The 21,222-nt window shown below is 40.2% G+C and overlaps 1 protein-coding gene across 2 annotated transcripts in view; it reads left to right on the top strand.

Annotated features, from left to right (window-relative positions):
* The window catches only part of LOC117229429 (cell adhesion molecule Dscam2), a 353,961-nt gene that overhangs the window by 158,539 nt on the left and 174,200 nt on the right, over positions 1–21,222 (top strand). For both annotated transcript variants that reach the window (XM_033485864.2, XM_033485865.2), the window contains exons 3-4: positions 2,134–2,295; positions 6,107–6,256. In XM_033485864.2, the coding sequence (XP_033341755.2) occupies positions 2,134–2,295; positions 6,107–6,256 (312 nt within the window). The remainder of the gene's footprint in view (positions 1–2,133; positions 2,296–6,106; positions 6,257–21,222) is intronic.

The raw sequence follows: 21,222 nt of genomic DNA, 5'->3' as shown, positions 1-21,222 counted from the left end.
TCAAATCGTCACAGTAGAAATAGTACAATATCAGCATATAATGAACAGAACTAACAATAATGCTGTGGTAATGCTAACATGGACGTTCATTTAGGGCTAGATAGTAACTAGTTGCAACTATGTTATAATAAACGAATTCTCATTCGCTGGTCACATTATTATTGAACACAATCATGATACGTAACAATTGATTTATTACCATTGTATGCTATCCGAAACTCGCGCGAATCAATTGTCTGCGTACTGCTGCACTGCGGATTTTTATGCTAGATGAAAATTATCTGAAACAGTAATCGAATCTCTTCTATTGACTTTTTAGCTGTGTAGATCGATTTTTAAGTCCGACTTTGTGCAGTTTTTCTCAGCAAGTTCTTACAAAGTTGTTCTAAGTCGCAAAGTTGTTCTAAAATATCTACAAATTCGTCCCATAAAAACTGTAATTGCAATGGTAAAACTAATGGTCAGTGTACTCGTAGTAACAGAAAAATTGACACGTTAAAAAATATTATCTTTGAGAAATCTTTATGGTTAAATTTCATGTTTTAATCCTTCGTAGAGGTTGCTCGGTTGTCCATTTCTCTGGATAAGATCGTTGTTGCACAATTGTTGCCATAATTTGATGGTGACTTATGACACCAAAGAATAATAATAATAATAATAATAATAATAATAATAATAATAATAATCTGACTCTGCGAAATAAATAGACTGCGGATCTTGAAAACTAATGAAATGTAACAACATTTCGAGTAAACCGCATCAAAGTTACCTTAGTTCCTTTCGTTAATAATTCTGACAAATTGCGGGGGGAATCTAGGGAAATTCTTAAATTTCTCCGCAGTCTGGTAATGAAGTTCCAACATTTGTTAGAGTCGGCGCAACGTGCCGGTGTAAATAACCCGACGAGTTAATTTTAGTTGCAAATTCATAAAATCCGCAGTCCACACAGCAACAGCAACGACTTCATAGGAGTTGTCAAGATGTTTGAAAAAACTACACGAATTATTTAGTACAAATAATTTGCTAAATAAGTAAAAAATATTTACCAAATAAATAATAAATATTTACTACAAATAAAATAATAAATATGTACTATAAATAAAATAACGATTTAATTACTTGCAAACGATACGAATAAAATAGGCGACACGGCGCAACGATCTTTGAAAAAAATGAATTAATGAATTTTCTATTTACTAGCCGGCGCATCGACCTTGGTTTCAGTCGGTCCGAACAAGCTTATCCAAAGCCGGCGGATCCTTAGCGGATAGCCGGCTCCCAAATACCTTGGAAACCGTAGAACACGGTGTATCGACTGCCCGAAATAATTCGGTTTCCTTCGTTAAATTTGTATGTGGATTGCAGCGGTCCGACCGTGGATCAATAAAACGTCCTATTTCTCGTGTCACGCGTTCCCCGAAGATCGTCGTGTGTTCCGCGTGCACGAGCCCGCCACGCGACACAGCGGGATTTTATCGAAATTTCGCGGGCATTCCGGGAATGATATCGCGAAATTGGGCATTAGCTGGCGAGGCTTTAATTGATACCTCGTGAATTCCGCGTATCGGAGCGCGAAGCCGCGAACCCGTGAACCCCTCGGTTAACGAAGCCGTGGTTTAACGTCATTACGTTCATCCAAGTTGGGTTATTAACGTTGCGTGTATCGCGCTGGCCTGAATAATGTCGAAACAAAACGGCCGGCAATTAAACGGCAAACAGGACGCCGATATATAAATCTGTCCCGCGGACTCGAACTCCATTGAAATTTCCGCGACCCCGATAGCCGATCGTTTCTGCTTGTCATAATTTTCGTCGGGTCCGACGTGGTCGTCGGCCCCGTCTGGAGTGTCGGCGCGGCACCGACGGGTCGGGCGGGGGGAGGTACGAGGGTGGGATATACCAGAGGTTACCGAAAACGAGAAAAACGAGTTTCCCACAGCCGTCATTAGCATACGAAATTTTCCGAGTTTGTTCTCGCCGGGCGAACTCGAGTTTTTTTCTGGACCGTCGAATCCGAGTCTGGCCTGGCTTTTGCCGACCGAGGGATTGAGAGGGGCGGGGAACGGTAGGGGAGCAGGGGTTGGTTGTACTTTAGCCTCGCATTCGAGCGGCCCCTTTGTTTGTGTGTTGCAGTGGTGAACCAGCGTTACGATCCGGAAGTGCAATGTCCCGGCGGTTTCCTCGGCAACAACGTACTTATGCGATGCAACGTTCCAAGTTTCGTTCGCGACCACGTCACCATTACGTCTTGGCTTCAGGAGCCGTCGTTCAACATCTATCCGTCCACGATGGGAGGTGAGTGAGCCTCGGATATCGCTTAATGACAAGCCCGCGACCGTCGCCGGGAGACCACGACCGCTCATAAATACGAATGAGCCGGCAAAGGAACGCCAAGGAGCAGTTCCGTCACGATTTCCTGCACCACCGACCCGCCCCATCCTCCCTCCCCCTCGTTACTAACTCTCTGGATTTATTTACCGTCCATCGCTATACCCACCACCTTGCTCACCCGCCCGCCACCCTTCTACTCCCCTCGGAGCGTTGCCGGTAAATGGTCTGGCCGGGAAACTTTCATTCATAATTGATCCCACAATGAATACCCGCCACTCGGCGATGAGAGGATCGTTGCGATCCTGATTCGCCCACGTAAATTGAACGAAGCCGAACGAGGCCGAGATACGTCGTGCATAGATTATGCGCTACGTCCCGTGGCGACCGTCGCTGTGTCTGCGAATCGCCGATCTTGTTCAGCAGAAGTCAGCTCTGTCAGAGCATCGGTAAATCGGATGCGAATTTGGATTTAATTGAATTTATTGAATTTATTGAATTTAATTGATTTTTTATTCTATTGAAAACGGTAATCGGCGGACACTCGGATACGATTCTTCGAGCCTCGCGGCTGGTTTTTATGGTTGCCGATGCCTCGTGAGAGAAGAGAGCGAGAGCGAGAGATAGATAGATAGATAGAGAGAGAGAGAGAGAGAGAGAGAGAGAGAGAGCGAGAGATCGAGATAGAGAGAGAGCTAGAGATCGAGATAGAGAGAGAGCGAGAGATCGAGATGACGAAACGCGGGGTAGTCGGCAAAAAGTGCAACGGCTAGCATGTCGATTAATTAATATGAATAACATAATAATGCTAGAATAAAAATGATGACTCAACTTTTTTATTTCTAATTTTTTGCCACGATTCGAAGGCAATTCGCAGGCCTTATGTCACAATTCGAAGGCAATTCGCAGGCCATATGTCACAATTCGAAGGCAATTCAGAGGCCATATGTCACAATTCGAAGGCAATTCAGAGGCCACGTAACGCGATTCGAGGGCCATCTACAGTAAATTATCTCCAATTGTCCTTCAGCTTGTAAACAAAAACGGACAATTAGGGAAAAGGAGATACAATTAGGCTTGTGCAAAGAAATTCATTCAATGGTTTCTTAAGAAAGAGTCTTTATGGTTGCAATCATTTGGAAATGAAAGATGTGCGGTCGATGTATTGAATTTTTAAGATTGTCGGTGCTAGAGAGAATTCCTTTAACATCGACTTGGAATGTGTGGCGGTTTTTGTTTAAAACGAGAGAGACATTGGGTAGATCAATTTCAGAGTCTATTATATATTATCTATTATATCTATATTTCTTTAAATAATATATTATAACGGTTGAGTCGACAGCAAAAGTTTAATCTCGTTAGAATTATTACACTGACTAAAATGTTTAATCTGTTATAACTTCGTAAAAAGGCATCATACAACAGTATGCCGTGACTCATTTTAAATATCTGTTCATTGAAACATTTCTAGAAATAAAACAATCATATATAGCGATTGGATCTGTCATAGATTCGAAGAGAACAGTTTCCCCTTTACAACGAGCTCCCGAATGTACGATTCATTTTTACTGTTTGGTGTCACACAGAGGCAGAGATCTTTTATTATTGCAAAATTCACGGTACGCCTTTAACTAAAAGCTCGCTGAAAGGACTTTGTTGTTAATAATTTCGTAGAGAGGAAAGAAAAACACGGTGAAATTCTCATCGTATTCGAAGCCATTGAATAACATTCATATTTTAAAAAATTCTGTTTGAAATTCTCATCACGGGTTCGACCGTAGACCTCCGCAAGACCAAAGGGTTAATAAAATACAAACTTCAATGAAACATAACAACGTGTTACCGGAAGAAATACAATTTTATTTCGCCCCGGTCTCTTCACTTTCCGCTGCAAAAATTTGTAATTTGCATAAACGTCGATACTTTACATGTAAAACGGAATGCGAACATTTTCCCGCGTATTCCTATAGTAGCTTCGTGTTTCAAAAACATTCCCCTTTAATTATGTTCGATGCAACGAACAATCGAGGCACGGGAAACGAAACACCCGAAAAACAATTCGCTGTTTACAGCCCGTCCTCGAATTTCGAATGGGAACGCGATTCGTTCGAATCGTCTGATCGGAAATTTCATTCGAGAACTCGCGATCCGAGAAAATATGGACGCTCGTGTGTAATTCGACAAGAAGTGGTTTCGTCGCTGTTGCATCCGATTCGAAAGCGTGAAGAATAAAAAAGAAACGCACGACGGTTCGCCGAACGACGTATTGTGGTCTCCTTCCACCGGCGGGAACGCGCAAAGTTTCCCCCTGAAACCGTTAACGAGGTAAACTTCATTAATTATAGGGGAGTTCGATTAAGGTATGCGGAGCCGGTTTGAATGTGCCCACTAATAATCCAGACGGATTTGTTAATATACTCGTCGATTGGAGGAAGACGATCAATAGTCGGCGAAACTTTTGCCATTGCGTGCCGCGAAGTTGAACAAACTGGGACCGAACGAAAGAGCAAGCCCGGTTCAATTCAACGGGGCTCTCCAGAATTTATTATCGTAGTTTACTTCGGCCGGTTCTTCTCTCCGCGGAGAACCAACTAAATTGATACAAACACGTTAATTGTCGTGGAGGCAGCCAACCGATTCGAAGGTATCGAATTACTTAAAATCGATCGCAGTGAGATAGAACCCATTGAACACGATTTAAACCAGGATTAGACAACGAAGTCCAGGGAACAGTCATCAAATATTTAGGATTAGAATAAAATAATTGAATACATTTCTCTTATCAATATTTAAGTATCATTGCCTTCGAATTGCCTTCGAATCGTGTCACGTGGCCTCCGAATTGCCTTCGAATCGTGGCAAAAAATTAAAAATAGAAAAGTTAAGTCATATTTTTTATTCCACCATCACTATGTATTCATATTAATGCATGCTGGCCGCTGATTTTTTTGCCGATTGCCTCGAGTTTCTATAAAACCGAGCCGCGAGGTCCGAAAAATCGCGATTCAGTATTCTCAGATTTGCCGGTTTCAATTGCCACTTCCGAACATTTCTGGGAGATATTACTATACTTCGTTGCATGTTCTCAGCCATCGGAGGGACGCGGTAATTTTTTTAAACACTGCAATCGTTAACAAATTCTAACAAGCGTAAGGAAACTTGTACAATAATGTCTCCCTAACTGACGCTCAAATTGTGCACAAAAATGGACAATTTGGGAAGAGGAGATACGATTATTCGAGCTTTTCAACTCGCTTTTATAGTTGTTGACAATTCGTAACTATAAAAATGAACCGCAAGGATCGAATAATCGTATCTTCCCTTCCTAAATTGTCCTGAATTTTTGTGGACAATCTGAGCATCATTTACTGTATTTATTGCGAGCCTGCATGAACTCTATTTATCAAACACTAATAACAGACAAATTCAATCTTATTTCGATTTAAATAAAACGAATAATGTCTAAATATAATATAGATCTCGTTCGAAATCTTGATCACGATTCTGGCACGATGTTATTTGACGTTATTGAATGTTTTCAATCTCGTTACGATGCACAAATGATAAATTATCGATTATACGATTGTAATTGCAGCAGGATTTGTGAGTCAAAGAGATTGTCTGATTGAAATGATGATTACGGAAACAATGAGTAGGCTATCGATGATATTTGATTTGCGGATTTCGGGGAGAATCGACTTTTCCGAGACAGAAGCGAGATCGAAGAATGGTGGATGATCGTTTCGGTGAGATTGAAATCCGATGTGTCTGTTCTCAGATGGCAAGTACCACATGCTATCGAGCGGCGAGCTGATGATACTGAATATCACGCGGGAGGACGCGAAACAGACTTATCGGTGCAGGACGCATCATCGTCTGACGCAGGAAACGGTCGTCAGCAGCAACGCCGGGAGGCTCCAATTGACTGGTGAGTGCATTAAAATCCACTTCGCGTTCCCGCGGAAAAGATAACACGTTTCCAGCTCGACGCACGATGCTCCGATTTAATTGAAAATTCATACCGCCGCTGAGGCGTACTTGTCCGGCTTTGCGAAATGACACCGTCCTACAAAAAAAAGTGTGCTGGGAATTGGTTGATTTTGCACCTTGCCGTCCGAAGGATGGGGAGCCGGGGACATTGATTCCAGCGATACCAGCGATCGAAGTATATCGACAGCTTTCTCTTTAAGTGATAAAACCACCGTTTTCGTTACTTGAGAGCTATAATCATTATCGCACTAGTCTAGTTAACTACTCTCTAACATCTCAAAAAAGTACAAGCAATTTCGTTCACTTTCAAACATGTTACTCCGTTTTAAAAGGCGTCCGAATATTGATGCGGGTCACTGTAGGTGACACTAACGTTTGGCTAGCTTTCATTAATGTTCATTTTTCTTGTAATACATTCAAACTAAGAGAATTTTCCTAGGACGTTTAGAATGCAAAAGAGTTTAAATATATTATTCACTATGATAAAAACTTTAAGATTCTAGTTTCAGTTTCGTTCATTGAATTACTTCGGTTTTGTAAGGATTTTTTGAGTTTGATTATCGGTGCTTTACGTTTTAGAACTTTTACGAGTCATATCAGAACTGTTTCGATCGTAAGAACTTCATAAAAGAAAAATAGAACTTTATATTTATTACGTGTCTGCATTTGGAGAACAGAATTCTGATTCGACTTACAAAAAGAAGAAATAAAACATCCATATTTAAGTCTGATAATAGAAAGGTAGTGTTTTATTTCGATTTAAAAGACGCTGAGGACAGCTATATTTACTAGATCGCGTTACGAATTTTCATAATGAGTTCAATATTAAAGAAGAAGGGGTTAATGTGTCAAAGATTTGTTTATTTATCCGATAGCGTACAATAGAAAATATTCGACAGCGTTTGACGATGCTATAAAAACGATATTCTATCCGGGAGAAGTCTATGAAATCGTTTTGTGCAAGAAACACTCGCGAAGCTGCCGCGGCTAAAGCGCAAACGATTGGCAAAAGTGATAACTGACCTTTGCAATTAAATTTCTCAACAACCGAGAGTAATGGGAAAACAGTTTTCGGATTCGAGTTCGAATGTATTAAAATCGATGAGGACCACTTATTGGTTACTAGAGCGCGGAACAGGTGTGTGGAAAGTGCAATTAACGGGCGCATGAAGTCTGCAGACTGTTTCATTTGCCGTTTTCAATACTCTGGTATCATTTACAGCGCAACTGCACAGCTTACGTAAACGTTGCCAGCGCTTGTCAAATGAATGGCGAAAGACGCTAATGAACATGAGTAGGAAATTCATATTTTCGAGGAAACCTGGGAACAAGTTTCGCAGTTCGGTTGATACGGGCGGTTTGGAAGTATTTTCGTAACATTCGGGAACTTTTTACATTCAAGAGAGTAAAACGTTTATTAATGTATAGGGTGTACCAGTTTCTTTCGTCTAAACGATACAATTATTATAATTGCATTTTATTATATATATATATTTATATTTTTATTATTATATATATATATATATATATATATATATATATATATATATATAATATTGTATCACAAACATTATTATTATTATCTCATAAAATGAGATCTCTCTCATCTATGTTCTCATTAAAGGGTGGTCTCATATATATATGCGACAATCGAGCTTTGAAATTTCTATTATTTTATTAAATCCTAAAAAATATATAAATTATATATATATATATATAAATCAATGTCACGTGGTCTCGCACACAAAAAGCAATTCACATATGAACGAAACCTGCTAAAATTTAGAACTTATTTACCACGTAGATTCGCCCGGTATTGCACGTTATACCTGGACACTGTGTATTTCACTTGTGTGTTAAAAGAAGAACTTTCGGCAAGAAGTGTTCTCAAGGAACAACCGAAGGAAATAGAAGAAATGTTATGACGTACCTTGCACGGACTTAAGTTGTAGAACCTAGAACGGAAACTCAAGGTTCAAGTTGACTCGTCGTCGGTCTTTTTGTGTTTGTTGCGGCACCGTTTTTAAAAGTTGCAACACATTTTGCCGGCGGTAATAACGGCAAGAAGTTTGTGCAATTCAAAAGAAGACAAAGTCCGGCGAAGAACAAAGTTGTTTGCTTGTAGGTTTCGAAATATCAAGCCGGCTGACATTGTTCCGCGGAGAATCGCTGTACTTTATCAATCCGTGAAGTTGTTCACCTACTTTCGATCGTTTCGTGCCATCCACTTTTTCCTAAGGAACACATGCGTACGCACGTGCACCTGACACAAATCGTTATCGTATCGAGGATAGACAGCAAGACACGATTCATTTTATTTTTGACGGTAGAAATTCAATTTTTGACAAGTTCTCTGAACGTGTTCCCGTATCATTGTTATTAGTGACTAATTTCTTTTTCTAGTTACTGGTTGGCTTATCATGTTAAATTTATGAAAAAAGACTCCATTGTACAAAACTTTACTACAATTTTGAATATACAGATAGTTAATGAAGTTAGTTAGTTGAAGTGCTTTTATTTTGATGATCTTATCCGATTTCTTTTTCCATAAATTTCAACGCTATTTTAAGGTTTCAAAGTACATTATTCTGCTATTTTTGGGAAATTTGATCTAAGACTTTTATTTTTATAACATGAAGCATATGTATCTATTACAATCAATGAAGAAACATGTAACACAAAGATTTGGCAATAAACTCGCATCAATTTTGCGAGCGAAAGAAAACACATCGCTTCCTCTTTCATCGAATCTACAGAATGTCGCATAATTAAAAAAAGATGCCCCTTCTGTTATTGTACGCTGATCGAACGAATCGCCCTACATTTTTGCAGATCGTACGAGAATATCAGTGCATTTTTCTAAAGAAATTCCGCGCGGTCGGAGCGTATAAAAACGTATAAAAACGACCGAGAAATTGCGTTATCGTGGTTTGCCTAGACAAGTATGCTGGGAAAGCATAAACATCGACGTCGAACGAATCCCGTTCACAATGCTTTTTCCTTTCGAACGGAGAACGTTGCATCTGCATTTTTGTCAAAAGAACACAACGCGGAATGAAATATTCGGGCAAAGCCGGCGAATTCGGACGAGACGCGAACAATGGTTCGACAGTGGCCTTGTTCGACACGGAGCCAGCGGAATCAGCGTCCGCAACATCTGACGCTGTTATCGGGAAGCAGCACGCTCATAAATATTCAACGGTGCTCTAAAGAAATTTGTAAATATCATATCGGCGAATAATGAGTTTCCGTTCGCGCGCGAGAACGCCACTCGTCGTCTCCCGGGATCCGACGTGGAAAAAAGGGCCGCGAAAAACTATCCGTACGCGCGTGTGCGCGCGACACTTCCGTTTCCAATGCGGGCAGCCCTCCGGTTTCGACGATATTTTGATTAACGCCGTCGTTTCCTTTCCGCGGAAATTCCCCGCGTCTCGTGTCCTAACTTTATTAGCCGGATTAAAAGAGAAGTTTTAAAGGGAGGCATCTGGCGCTCTTTGAAATGGGATCGACGCGGCGCGCCGTTTCTTCTTCGGGGGACGGCATTGTGAACGAGAAAGAGGAAGGAAAATCTCCTTTATGGATCCGCATTTATACCTGTTGTTCTCTTTATGTTTGAGCGCAAAGCTTTGAAGGCATATTCCTGTAAGGAATAGCCGGGCATCGCTGGAAAGCAAGAGCATGCAAACTAGCGGCGGATAGAAATATTTTCAATATTGACGACAACATTGTCGAACGTAACGCCGAGTCGCTGTTGCCTTTCGACATTGATACTTTTCACCATTTTAATGAGTAGAAATTCACAAGGTCTAATGTCGTTTTTACTTTCAAGCTATATAGCTTAACAAGCTATTTTAACAATGCTTAAAATATTAGTTAGCCAGTCAGCTGTTTTCGACGAGAAGAAATGTCGACAAAAAATATGATATAAAATAACTAACTGATTAAGTGATGTAAAAAGATAGTTAGTGTTCAAATTAAACAATAAAACGGCCATTTCGTTACAACTTAATTCTGTATTATAATAGTCACAAATACACATTCCAAAATATTGCTAACTGCTTAAATGGTCCGAATAAAACAGTTAATCATTTTTTTAACGATGAGTTAACAGAAGAAATTGTTCTGTAATTCTAGTTTCCGTTAAATGAAATACAAAAATCAGAGAATTTTCATCTTCTTACATTTGGGCTGCTTCACATTTGTTTTGCTTCATAAATGATACAGTTATAGAATGAATCAAGGAACTCTTAGAACAAAGGATTGTACGCGTGGCTGCGATAAAAAGAGTTCTTAGCAAAATCTGTTAAAGTGTGGAATACCTTACGGTCGGATTTCTATTGTTTCCGAAGAACCAAAACATGATAAGACTAGAACTGTTTTCGTTACTTCGCTTCTGTCTACCTACGCCCATTATTCGGCGCAACGGCACCGTGGCGATAGTTATTAAATTTGTTCGCTAACAAACGTTCGAAAAAAAAGAGAAAGGAACGAATGGAACAATACCTGCGAACGCCGCGGGATATTCGCTTGACCTCCCTTGCCACGGAACGGAAACGGATTCTGTTTGGTCCGTAGCTTGACGTATGACCCTCGGGTACGTTCGATTTTAATTAAATGTTTGTCTCGTGTCCATAGACGAATCGGCAAACAGGCCTGTCAATTATTATATTATCGTGCTACTGTTCGGGGAAGAACACGGAAGGTAGCCTGCGGCGAAAAAGTCTTTCGATTGTTTTCGTCGAAAGAGAATTGTTTTTATTCCCCGCTGGAACTTTGCTAATCAATTTTTCGGAGTACGAAAACGATAACAGGGAACAGAACGTGGTTCGATACGTTTCGTAAATTGTTGTATTATGTTTTTCACTATTGCTCTTCGTAGAGACTGGCGATACTTAACCCTTTGCAGTCGGAGTCATTTTAACTCGCAATCAAAAACAGTTCTTCCGATCCATAGCATTTCCATTTTGTATAACCTGGCACATTTTATGCATATGAAATTGAATGTTGTGACTCATTTTAAAAATTGATATTGTTAAAATTATTTTGAAAAATGATATAACAACGGTGCCTCGGTACTATTAATTACTAGTATATTACTAAGTACTATTACTTACTACTATTAATTAGAAACAGTGCCTTTACATTATCTCCTATCATATATCTTTCTGTTATGAACAAAATTATAATGGAACGAAGTAAAAATTTGCTAACGTTTGAATATTAAAATTGCTCACTGTATTCAAGGTCTCCCACAATAATGTTAACATCCGAAAAGAGATGATTCCTGAGATCATTTGAAATAACTTTTTCCTTCGCGAAAATGCAATCCGCGCCTTCGTTTACGAGTTATCGACGAAAAATGCTGACCAATGAGAGGCGAGATCGATCAGCTGGTGCGGGCGGCCGAGCCAATGGCCGCAACTGGGCTCTGACCTCTCGTTGGCTCGGTTGCCTCGCGCCAGCCGAGCTCGTCTCTCATTGGCCAACGTTTTTCCTTAATAACTCGTAAACGAAGCCGCGGATTGCATTTTCGCTAAGGAAAAAGTTACTTCAAATGACCTCAGGAATCGCCCCTTTCCAGGTGTTAACATAATTATGGGGCACCCTGTATAAATTATACTTACAAAACGCGTTTTTATAATTATTTTTAATAAACCAGTCAGCCTAGCGTCTCAAACGATCCGTGCGATTCGGATCCATTCGAAGACAGCGATACTCGCTACAGCTTTTCGATAACGCGACTGTCGCAACAAACGCAAGCGAATATGGTTGGTACACAGTGCACCGCAAACGGATCCGGTTCGCATGCCGATAAGGGGTCGGTGTCTTCGACGCAACGAAACAACGATGTTTGGGGTTCCCGAGGCCCGGCAGTTTCCTCGGAAAACTGCACGCGTCATGTTGGCCGTGGACAAACATGCCGGCACATATTACGAAGCATGTGGAAATCCGCGATAAACTCGCTTTGCCGTTTGCGCACGGTCACATGCGATTCGATATTACCGGTCTAGGTCGCTTTAGGCATCGCGGGGCGACGATGCCGATCGATCGATGCGCCGCCGAAGGTGGTGGTGAACGTACGCGTGTACGTGAATAGAGAAAAGAGAGAAAAGAAGAGAAATCGGGGGCTTTTTTTTTACCGAGGCCGAGCGAAGTTCAGAGCCGGTTCATTAACGAACGCGATGCAATTAGAGGCCTTATTTCATGCGGTCGGGTCACTTATCGCTGATAACACGGCGTTTATTATCTCCTCTTATCCTCTTTTTTTCGGAAATCGCGCTCGTTGAATCACCGGTGGCGAAAGGGCTGGTCTCTTTAATAGGCACTACGGTTCTACATCGTTATTCGCTTTGTATAACATCGAATATCCATGAACAGACGCTGATTTATCACGGTCTATGCTTGTTTTTACGCTTTATCGGGCCCGCGCTTCCCAGTTAAATCGTTGCTCCAATCGAATATTGCTCTCGCGCAGATCTTGAGGCTACAGCTACCGTTTACAGGACCTTTGAAATCACCAATTGTAAATTTCTGGCTTTTGTTGTTAACGCATTTAAGGCGTTATCTACCGGCGGTTCTCCAATTGTCCGTTTTATCGCGAACATCAACAGTTGAGAATTTTTTAAGATATTCTTCTAAAGCGATAATAATTCCATCAATAATACGACGAATTGTTTGGATCATTATTGTGTTACAACTGCTTCTGTAATTATTGTTTAAAAGGATCTCGAGCTTTATTTACATACTACGGTAAATAGGGCGTTAAGTAACGAGGGACCTGTGACTATATGTGTGTCAAATTTCTCTCTTATGAATAAATTGAGTCGAGTATCATTTCATTATACCCTCGTTACACTTATTACTGCGGATTTTTGTCCCAAATAAAAATTGACCGCAGTAATTATTCATAATGCAAGAGACACGAGGTATTAAGCATTAAATATACACACTACATACGTATTGTTTTTCAATCGTTTAAACGAGTTGAAAGCAATGCAACAATATTTCTAAATTCTGTAAATGTCTTTCACTGTTTTATATTTTTCATTTGGTCCTTTTTCGCATAAATGCGTCAAATTTATAATCTTCTAATTACGAATGCAAAATGTAAATAAACTAACGGACTATTAACCTGCGCAGAAATTATTACTTTTTCGCGGAAAAAATTTCTTCAAGAATTCGTAGTTACAGATCGAATAAGTTACTTTTGCCCAGAGAATTTAGGAGAAGACTTTCCATTATTTTCGAGGTCTCTTCTTTCGTAGAACGTCGCATGGACTGATTACGTTCACGTGCGAAATTTCGCGAAAGTCCGCCATCGTCCCTAACTAATATGCAAACACGAGATCATGCATTAAACTTGGAGCCTGCGAAACGGAAGCTTTGTCGGCGTGCTTTGATGTAGTTTCTTACATGGCGGCCGTTAATCACATTTATAAGCGTCTTTGTCATGTCTGAGGAGATTAATCGAGTTAGGCCGCGTGATGGAGTCGTTTTTAACAACGATTACAAGTTTGCGGAAGTATGTCGAAAGACGCGGCTTCACCCTTATACATCTCCGCTCATTGTTGTTAACATGGTTCTACGGGAAGGGAGAAACTGCCGCGATGTATACTCCGTTACCAAAATGTATCGGCACGATCTTCGTACTTAGTATAATTGGAAAAACGATGGAGATCGCGTAGTCGTGACCAGCAAAATTGGGAATCTTTTAACGTCGAAGTCGCGTGCGAATCCTCGATTTAATCCCTTGACATGCCATTTTCTTCGCGGTTACTGCGATCAGAAATTTTTCGATTGCAATAATTTCGTAGAAGGGAAAGAAAGTTGATGCTTATTGTGTGCCTAAATTTACTTGAGTGCTTAAGCATTGATGACAGGAGATTAGATGTTATTCTGTCCTTTAAAATTGGAATAAACTTCTAATCTCTTGTCATCAATGCTTAAGCATTCAAGTAAATTAAGTAATAACTTATTGTGCATAGATGTTACTCTGTCCTTTAAAATTGGAATAAACTTCTAATCTCTTGTCATCAATGCTTAAACACTCAAGTAAATTAAGTAATAACTTATTGTGCATAGATGTTATTCTGTCCATTAAAATTGGAATAAACTTCTATACACAATAAGTTATTAATAGAAATTTCCATGACGAGTCGGACTCGTCGATGCACGACAAATGGCTAAACTTTATAAAATCGTACTCGTTTATTTTATACGCGACGAAAAAACAATTCGACGTTAAATCGATCGCTTCTATATTGAATATCTGAAATGTTATTCGAACTGGAGCATATTACAGTCCGCGTAAAATTAAGAAGGATTCGTTCCGAACCGGATATAAATTCTATGGGAATGAAAAATTTCGAACTAGTGAATACAGATTTCGCACGTTCGTTGCCGACGTCACGCATACACACACACACACATACGTGTAGTGCACGCGACGACCACTTTCCAATTTATCACACAAAGGAAATCAAATTAATTTATTCTCGCCGTTATTTAAAATTATGGCATGATATTCGGAGAATTTATAACTTCTCTGTGACAATCTACTTTATCATGTTTCGCGAGAGGATACGTTGCGTTTAATGGAATGTTATAACTTCGATGACTGTTGACGGAGTGCTGATAACGAACGTATTCGTACGTTTCTTTATTTATCGCATCCATTGAATCACGCTTATCCGATAACTAGACCATGGATTTTATGCATTCGCGACCAGATGCATTCGTGCAAGTTTGCGAGCAGAGGCGAAATTTAAAAGAAAACCGAGATCCTCGTTCACGTACGTAGACGCAACATTTACAAGTCGCTTAAGAATCGCTTAAGGCAAGCAAGCGCATTATTTTCCATCAGTATAATCGCGTCCGACGCGCGCGTCTTCGCAGCTAATTGGGTTCTCACTGGCCGTAGAAAGATTATAGCAATTTTCGAATGTCGTGTTACGTAGCATCGGAGCTCTTTAGGAAATTAGTGGAATATTTACAGTAAATTCTCCCCAATTGTCCTTCGACCAACAAAAATGGACAATTTGGGAAGAGGAGATACGATTACCCGTGTCTCGCGCCCCGTTTTTATAGTCGCCGATTGTCGACAACTATTTGAACAGAACTTACTGTGTATCCAATTCTGAATTTACTGCAATCCGAAGGAAATTACAAGATCGCAACAACAAACACTTTCAACGCTCGACCGAATATACAACAAACCCGAATCGCGCGAAAACCAGAATACAGAAAAAAATAGCGTACGAACCACCGTCGTCCGCGGCGATCCCGTTTTTCGTTCCCGCCAAAATCCCTGGGTCCCGCGGTTACAAAAGAGCCGGCCGCGCAAACGCGCGCCGAACACCATGGAAAAATGCTAAAAACCGAGAGGTCACTCGAGCTAATTAGATCGTGCTCTAACGGACGCGCGTGCTCGTCGGACGGATTTGGTGCCGCGGCGAGCCCCTGTGTCGCCGGAATTCGCGAGTGCAGTAAAAACCGTGCGGGGTTAACGAGCCTGCGGATGATCGGCTCCCCGATCAAAGTAAAAATTCCCGGAGCCCGGTAATTGCCAGACTCTCCGTCGACGAGAGATCCGCGATCATCGAGAGCTCGTCTGAAAAGGTTTCCCCTGTCGTTTTACTTGGTCGGTGGCATCAGTCGTTACCGGCGCGATGCGAAACGTCTGCCGCAGGGTTAGGCGTGCGCGATGCACGCGTGTGCGCGACCCGACGGGAACGCGAGAGAGAACCCGGACGGAAAGGAAAAATATACACACGCTCGCTGGAAGACGGGAGAAGACGAGAGAGGAAGAAAAAGAAGACCGGGAAGAAGGAGGCGGGACACCGAGGGAGCGGCGGAAAGGGGAGAAATCTCTACTCGAGCTCGGCTAACTAATGATGCTTCTCTTCACGTGCCACACCTACCCTCCAGATTCAGGCTGAAGCCTCAGACGTGCCCATACGATGCGTGCGAAACAGAGGGAAGAGAGAAAAAAAAACAGTTCGAAGACGCTCCGCACGTTCCACGGCTGGCACTTATCTCCCGAGACCCGCGTTAATCCGCCACGTAGTCTAGTGCCATAATTCATCCGCTCTTATCCATATATTTCGCTGCTGCCGCGTTCGTCCCTCTTTCTTCTCATTTCCTGTTTTCCCGGCACACTCGCGCCCCGGCATCGCCGGTTATATCGGCCTGTCATCTAGTCGATAAGCCTCCGTCAGGGAATAATTAATACACCGCCGCGCCCGGCTTAGTCGTAAACCGCGGATCCGAGGCGGTAACGGTCTCGTAATCACGACCAAGGTAAACGAAACCGCCGCTAAATACACGGTTACCGCAGTCTGGCCCGTATTGAAAGGCTTTCCAGATTTTCATCACTCGAAAAATGAATCTGCCTTTATTATTGCGTTTTATTGACCGTCCGCCAGCAACCCCCCATCCCCTGGTAAAAACATTTTCCGAACCTGTTTTTTCGGTCGACTGTTGCGTCGAGCATTCATGAGCCACGGTATTATTGCTTCTTCTTTACTGCGTCTAAAAAAACTGGCTGTACGCGTTTCCTTGTCCTTTTTTTTCTTATTCGAACGCTGCAATAATCCTCTTTGTTAACAGTTTTATTGGAATATTTTCTATCGTATCGCGATAGAAAAGATTTACTTCGCCTAAATCTGAACTTCTTCACCTTCTGTTCGTTTCTCGTCTGAATTATAGTCGTTATTAGACAGTGGATTTTATGCGTTCACAATGAAAATGTATATACCAAAAGACAGAGTAATGAAGACGTAATTTTTAAATGACGTAAGTATTTTAAATGAGAAGAAGAATTCGTAAGTTTCATGAATTCGGTTCAATAAAAGAGGAGAATTTTTTTATCCAACTTCTGTACGATCGATGAGGATTTTTATTTTGCACGAAGATCCGCGATCTAGACGTTATGTATACATAATAAATTATAGTCTGCATCGGCGGTGTAATTAGGAATATTTCGTGAAAATTTCGTTTGAAGGAAATTTTGATGCTCGCGAGCCTCGTGAATTGTACAACAGGCGAGTTTGAAGTTCGTGTAACGTTGCGCGGGAGTTTGTCGTTTCTGTTAGCAATACTTGCTTTCTTGAAAAATTATGTCAAGAGATCCCTGCGATGTACGTTCCAAGACAAGACGAGGAAACCCCTCAGCGCCGAGCTGCAGCACCTTCGCCGACCGACGAACCGGAACAACCCCGATTTTACATATTTAATCACGGCTACATTACACGCCGGAATTGTTATTTAAGTTTCATCAGCAGCCTCGTGGTTATTACGCGCTCCCGCTGGAAACACGAATACCGACTAACATTGTCAAATGCTATTTGATGTTTACGTTATACTGGACGCGTTATTTAGTCCTCGTACGACGGACTAATTTGACTTATTATATATATTATATATTATTATGTATTATTAGAGTAGTTTTCGCACGATTGTTTTTAAACATTTATTTATTTAACGGGTATATAAACTCATTGGCAAGTTAGTTGTACATCGATAACTGATGTAATGTTTAATAATAATATATATTATTTCAAGCTCGAAGCGCTTACAATATTTACGCTGTTCAATAAATTTATGGCATAGACAAATTCTGAATTAAAAATTGGCCAACTTTGACTGACGATGACTCCGCGAAAAGTCATCGCAGGATGACGATCTCTTTCTTAAATTGAAGCCTGAAACCTCCACTTTGAGATAGTCATTCTCGATTTTAAATTTGACGCACCCTCATCGCCGTAACCCTTTCAATACGAGATCCTGTTTTCAGCCAAATAAAACTTGGTTTTTCCTTTTATCTATCTTTTTATGCCATAATTTTGTTGACCAGTGTATTTACATTTACAAGAATCCTATTCAGACAGCCGATTTGACCGAATAAATTGTAAAACTATTACATGTGTAAATTTCCTGTACATCTACGATTTGAAAAACACGTTGCAGATTATTGGTTTCAGTGGAAAAAATCAGTGCCCGCTTGAAACCGAGGGCAGCGATGCTGTTCCGTATTTGAGCTTCGGCTTAATTTAATTCAGTGTTTCTCGATTCAGTTTCAGTCTACGTTTAACCGAACCCTTATTCGATTTTGACCTAACTCGATTTAACTCGGGTTCATCCGGTCCGAATTGCAGACAGTTGCGATTTTCGAAACTTGATCTACGCCTAATTGAAAGCACTGTTGCTATGTATTTGCTTAACTAAATCCTGCCGTGCTTTTATGCAACTGTATTCCTTGATCTGTTTGCGGAATCAACCACGAAACATACTAACTGATATGACTCGTACCGACACATTCGCTGTAACGCAGTAATTACATTTAAGTTCAGATTCAATTACTTTTAATACCGCGAACTAATATTAAAATTTGTTCGAAAGCACCTCAACTTTTTCAAAGCATAATAAGTATTATCTTTCTCCGCTTTGGAAAAAGTAGAAATTTTCTGGTTATGCATAAACATATGGAATGAATGATGGATATATATAAATATGAATGATGTGATAAATACGATAAATATGAATGGATATATATTATATATATATATATATATATATATATATATAATTTGTTTATTTGGCGTATATATTTTCTGTTCTAAGAAAAATATTTATATATATATAATATATAAATATTTATTATATTATTATAATATATTAATATAATATATAAATATTTATATATATATATATATATAAATATTTTTCTTAGAACAGAAAATATATACGCCAAATAAACAAATTAAAAAAAAAATAGAGAAACAATCGAAAGATACCTGTTGCATCAGAACCAATTGAAAAAAGTTAACAGTTTCATCGGGATCCTGGCAAGTACTGAATACCGTACGTCCAAATCCAGTAAATAAAATGTTGAAAGCCGTTCGAATAGTAGTTCCGCGGCGCGCTGTAGCTTTCGCCGGTGTATAAAAAGTGATCGGCCGGTGCAGTACGTTCCATAAATACGTCCGAAATGTTATCAGCCTGATTTACTTTTTTTCCTTTTTACGCAGGATCAACCCCTTGCCAGCCGGCTGTGGTACGATTTCGCGAACAGTCTGTATGATAGCATGTGTCCCGCGACAGGTGACAATTTGAACGCTTATTCGTGCCCCGGCCGAGCGGAACTGTTTGCAGGCTCGACAGCCGGAACAGAGATTCGGTTTAAATGGGATACAGATTCGAAGGTAATCGTTTATACGGCGAACGCGCAGCATCGTTAATGTTTGCTCGACGAATTTGAAATAGAAAACGATCGGGCGGCGGCGTGCAATTCCGCCCCCTCCCCTCCCTATTCCAGCTACGCCCATGGATATTCAGGCGGTGCAGGAATTGCTTAGAATCGCTACGTACTCCGAGCCAGAACAGTTGGTTTACGGGCGCAGTTGTTATCTAAATACAGATTACCTCTAACGGGATTGCAAATTATTATTAGCTCGTGCGGGGCACAGGATTTTCGGGTATCGCGCCGCGAACGCTGGCGTACCAGTAATTGCCGGCCTTGCGCACACTCGGCCAAGATTTGTTTACAATAATCGGTTCCTTGTTTGCTTTGCAACTTCCGCTCGACGGCCCGGCGCTGTATCGAAGCTGCGCCGAGCGTTTAACGGTTTAAAAAAGATATTAGGCAAACGTTCGGGTCACGGAAATTGGGACGCGTCTGCGAGTCCGCAGTATTTTCGGTTATCCTTTAATTAATTCGCTATTGTGAGTGACTGGTGACAGATGCTACACCAGTTAGCTGTTTTGAGGAAAAAATAAATGGCGATATTAGCGAAAATTGCAATTTTCATGGAAACTAAAATATATTCTTGTGTCTTTGTAATATGATCGTGATAACATGTTTATTTTTGTTACATAATATGTTTATATGTGTTACGTAATACGTTTACATATATTACGTATATGATATGTTTATATGTGTTACGTAATACGTTTACATATATTACGTATATGATATGTTTATATGTGTTACGTAATACGTTTACATATATTACGTATATGATATGTTTATATGTGTTACGTAATACGTTTACATATATTACGTATATGATATGTTTGCATAAGTTATATAATATGTCTATATGTGTTATATAATATATTTATATTAGGTCTACCGGAAAGTTCTGTCCGTTTAAGAAATGAAAGGAGAAATAATCGATTTTTCATAAATTTAGTAATATTTATTGTACAATATAATTTCCGTCGTTACTTATGACCTCTTGCCAGCATGATGGCAATTTGTGAGTAACATTTTTCAAGAATATATGTCTCAAATGAACATGTGCATCCCTATCGAAATTTGCAATGACATTATCGGACAGAACTTTCCGGTAGACCTAATATAATATGGTATATAATATGTTTATTATAATATGGTATATAACATGTTTATATAATATAATATATAACATGTTTATATAATATAATATATAATATGGTATATAATATGTTGATAATTGTTCGGAACAGGGACTTCAACACCGATTTTAATGACCTTGAAATACGCTGTCGTGGTCATCATTCTGAACAATTTTTTGTTACTATATTTGTTAGCGCCGGTTTCGTTTCCGAGATATTCACGAAAACACGTTTCAAGTCTAATACACAATATTTCCTGTTTACAACACGAATGTTACCAGGTCTGCGGCGTCCCACAGACCATATTACACAGTTTTAGCACTGTTTACATACGGAGTTGTTGCGGTTAGGTAGGCGAGGGGGCCGTAAGGGCCGGTCTGACCATGCGTACAAAAAAACATGCGAGATGCAGAACATTGCTAGTAGCGTAGTCCCATGTTTTACAATTCCAAATAATTATATTCGCAAAATTCTGGTTGCGAACGCGTTAATAGCTCGAAGGTGTAAAAACATTCTTAACGGTACAAG

Source organism: Megalopta genalis, chromosome 3 (assembly GCF_051020955.1).
Source record: "Megalopta genalis isolate 19385.01 chromosome 3, iyMegGena1_principal, whole genome shotgun sequence".
Classification (NCBI taxonomy): Eukaryota; Metazoa; Arthropoda; class Insecta; order Hymenoptera; family Halictidae; genus Megalopta; species Megalopta genalis.
This window is presented reverse-complemented; position numbering and strand designations above follow the sequence as displayed.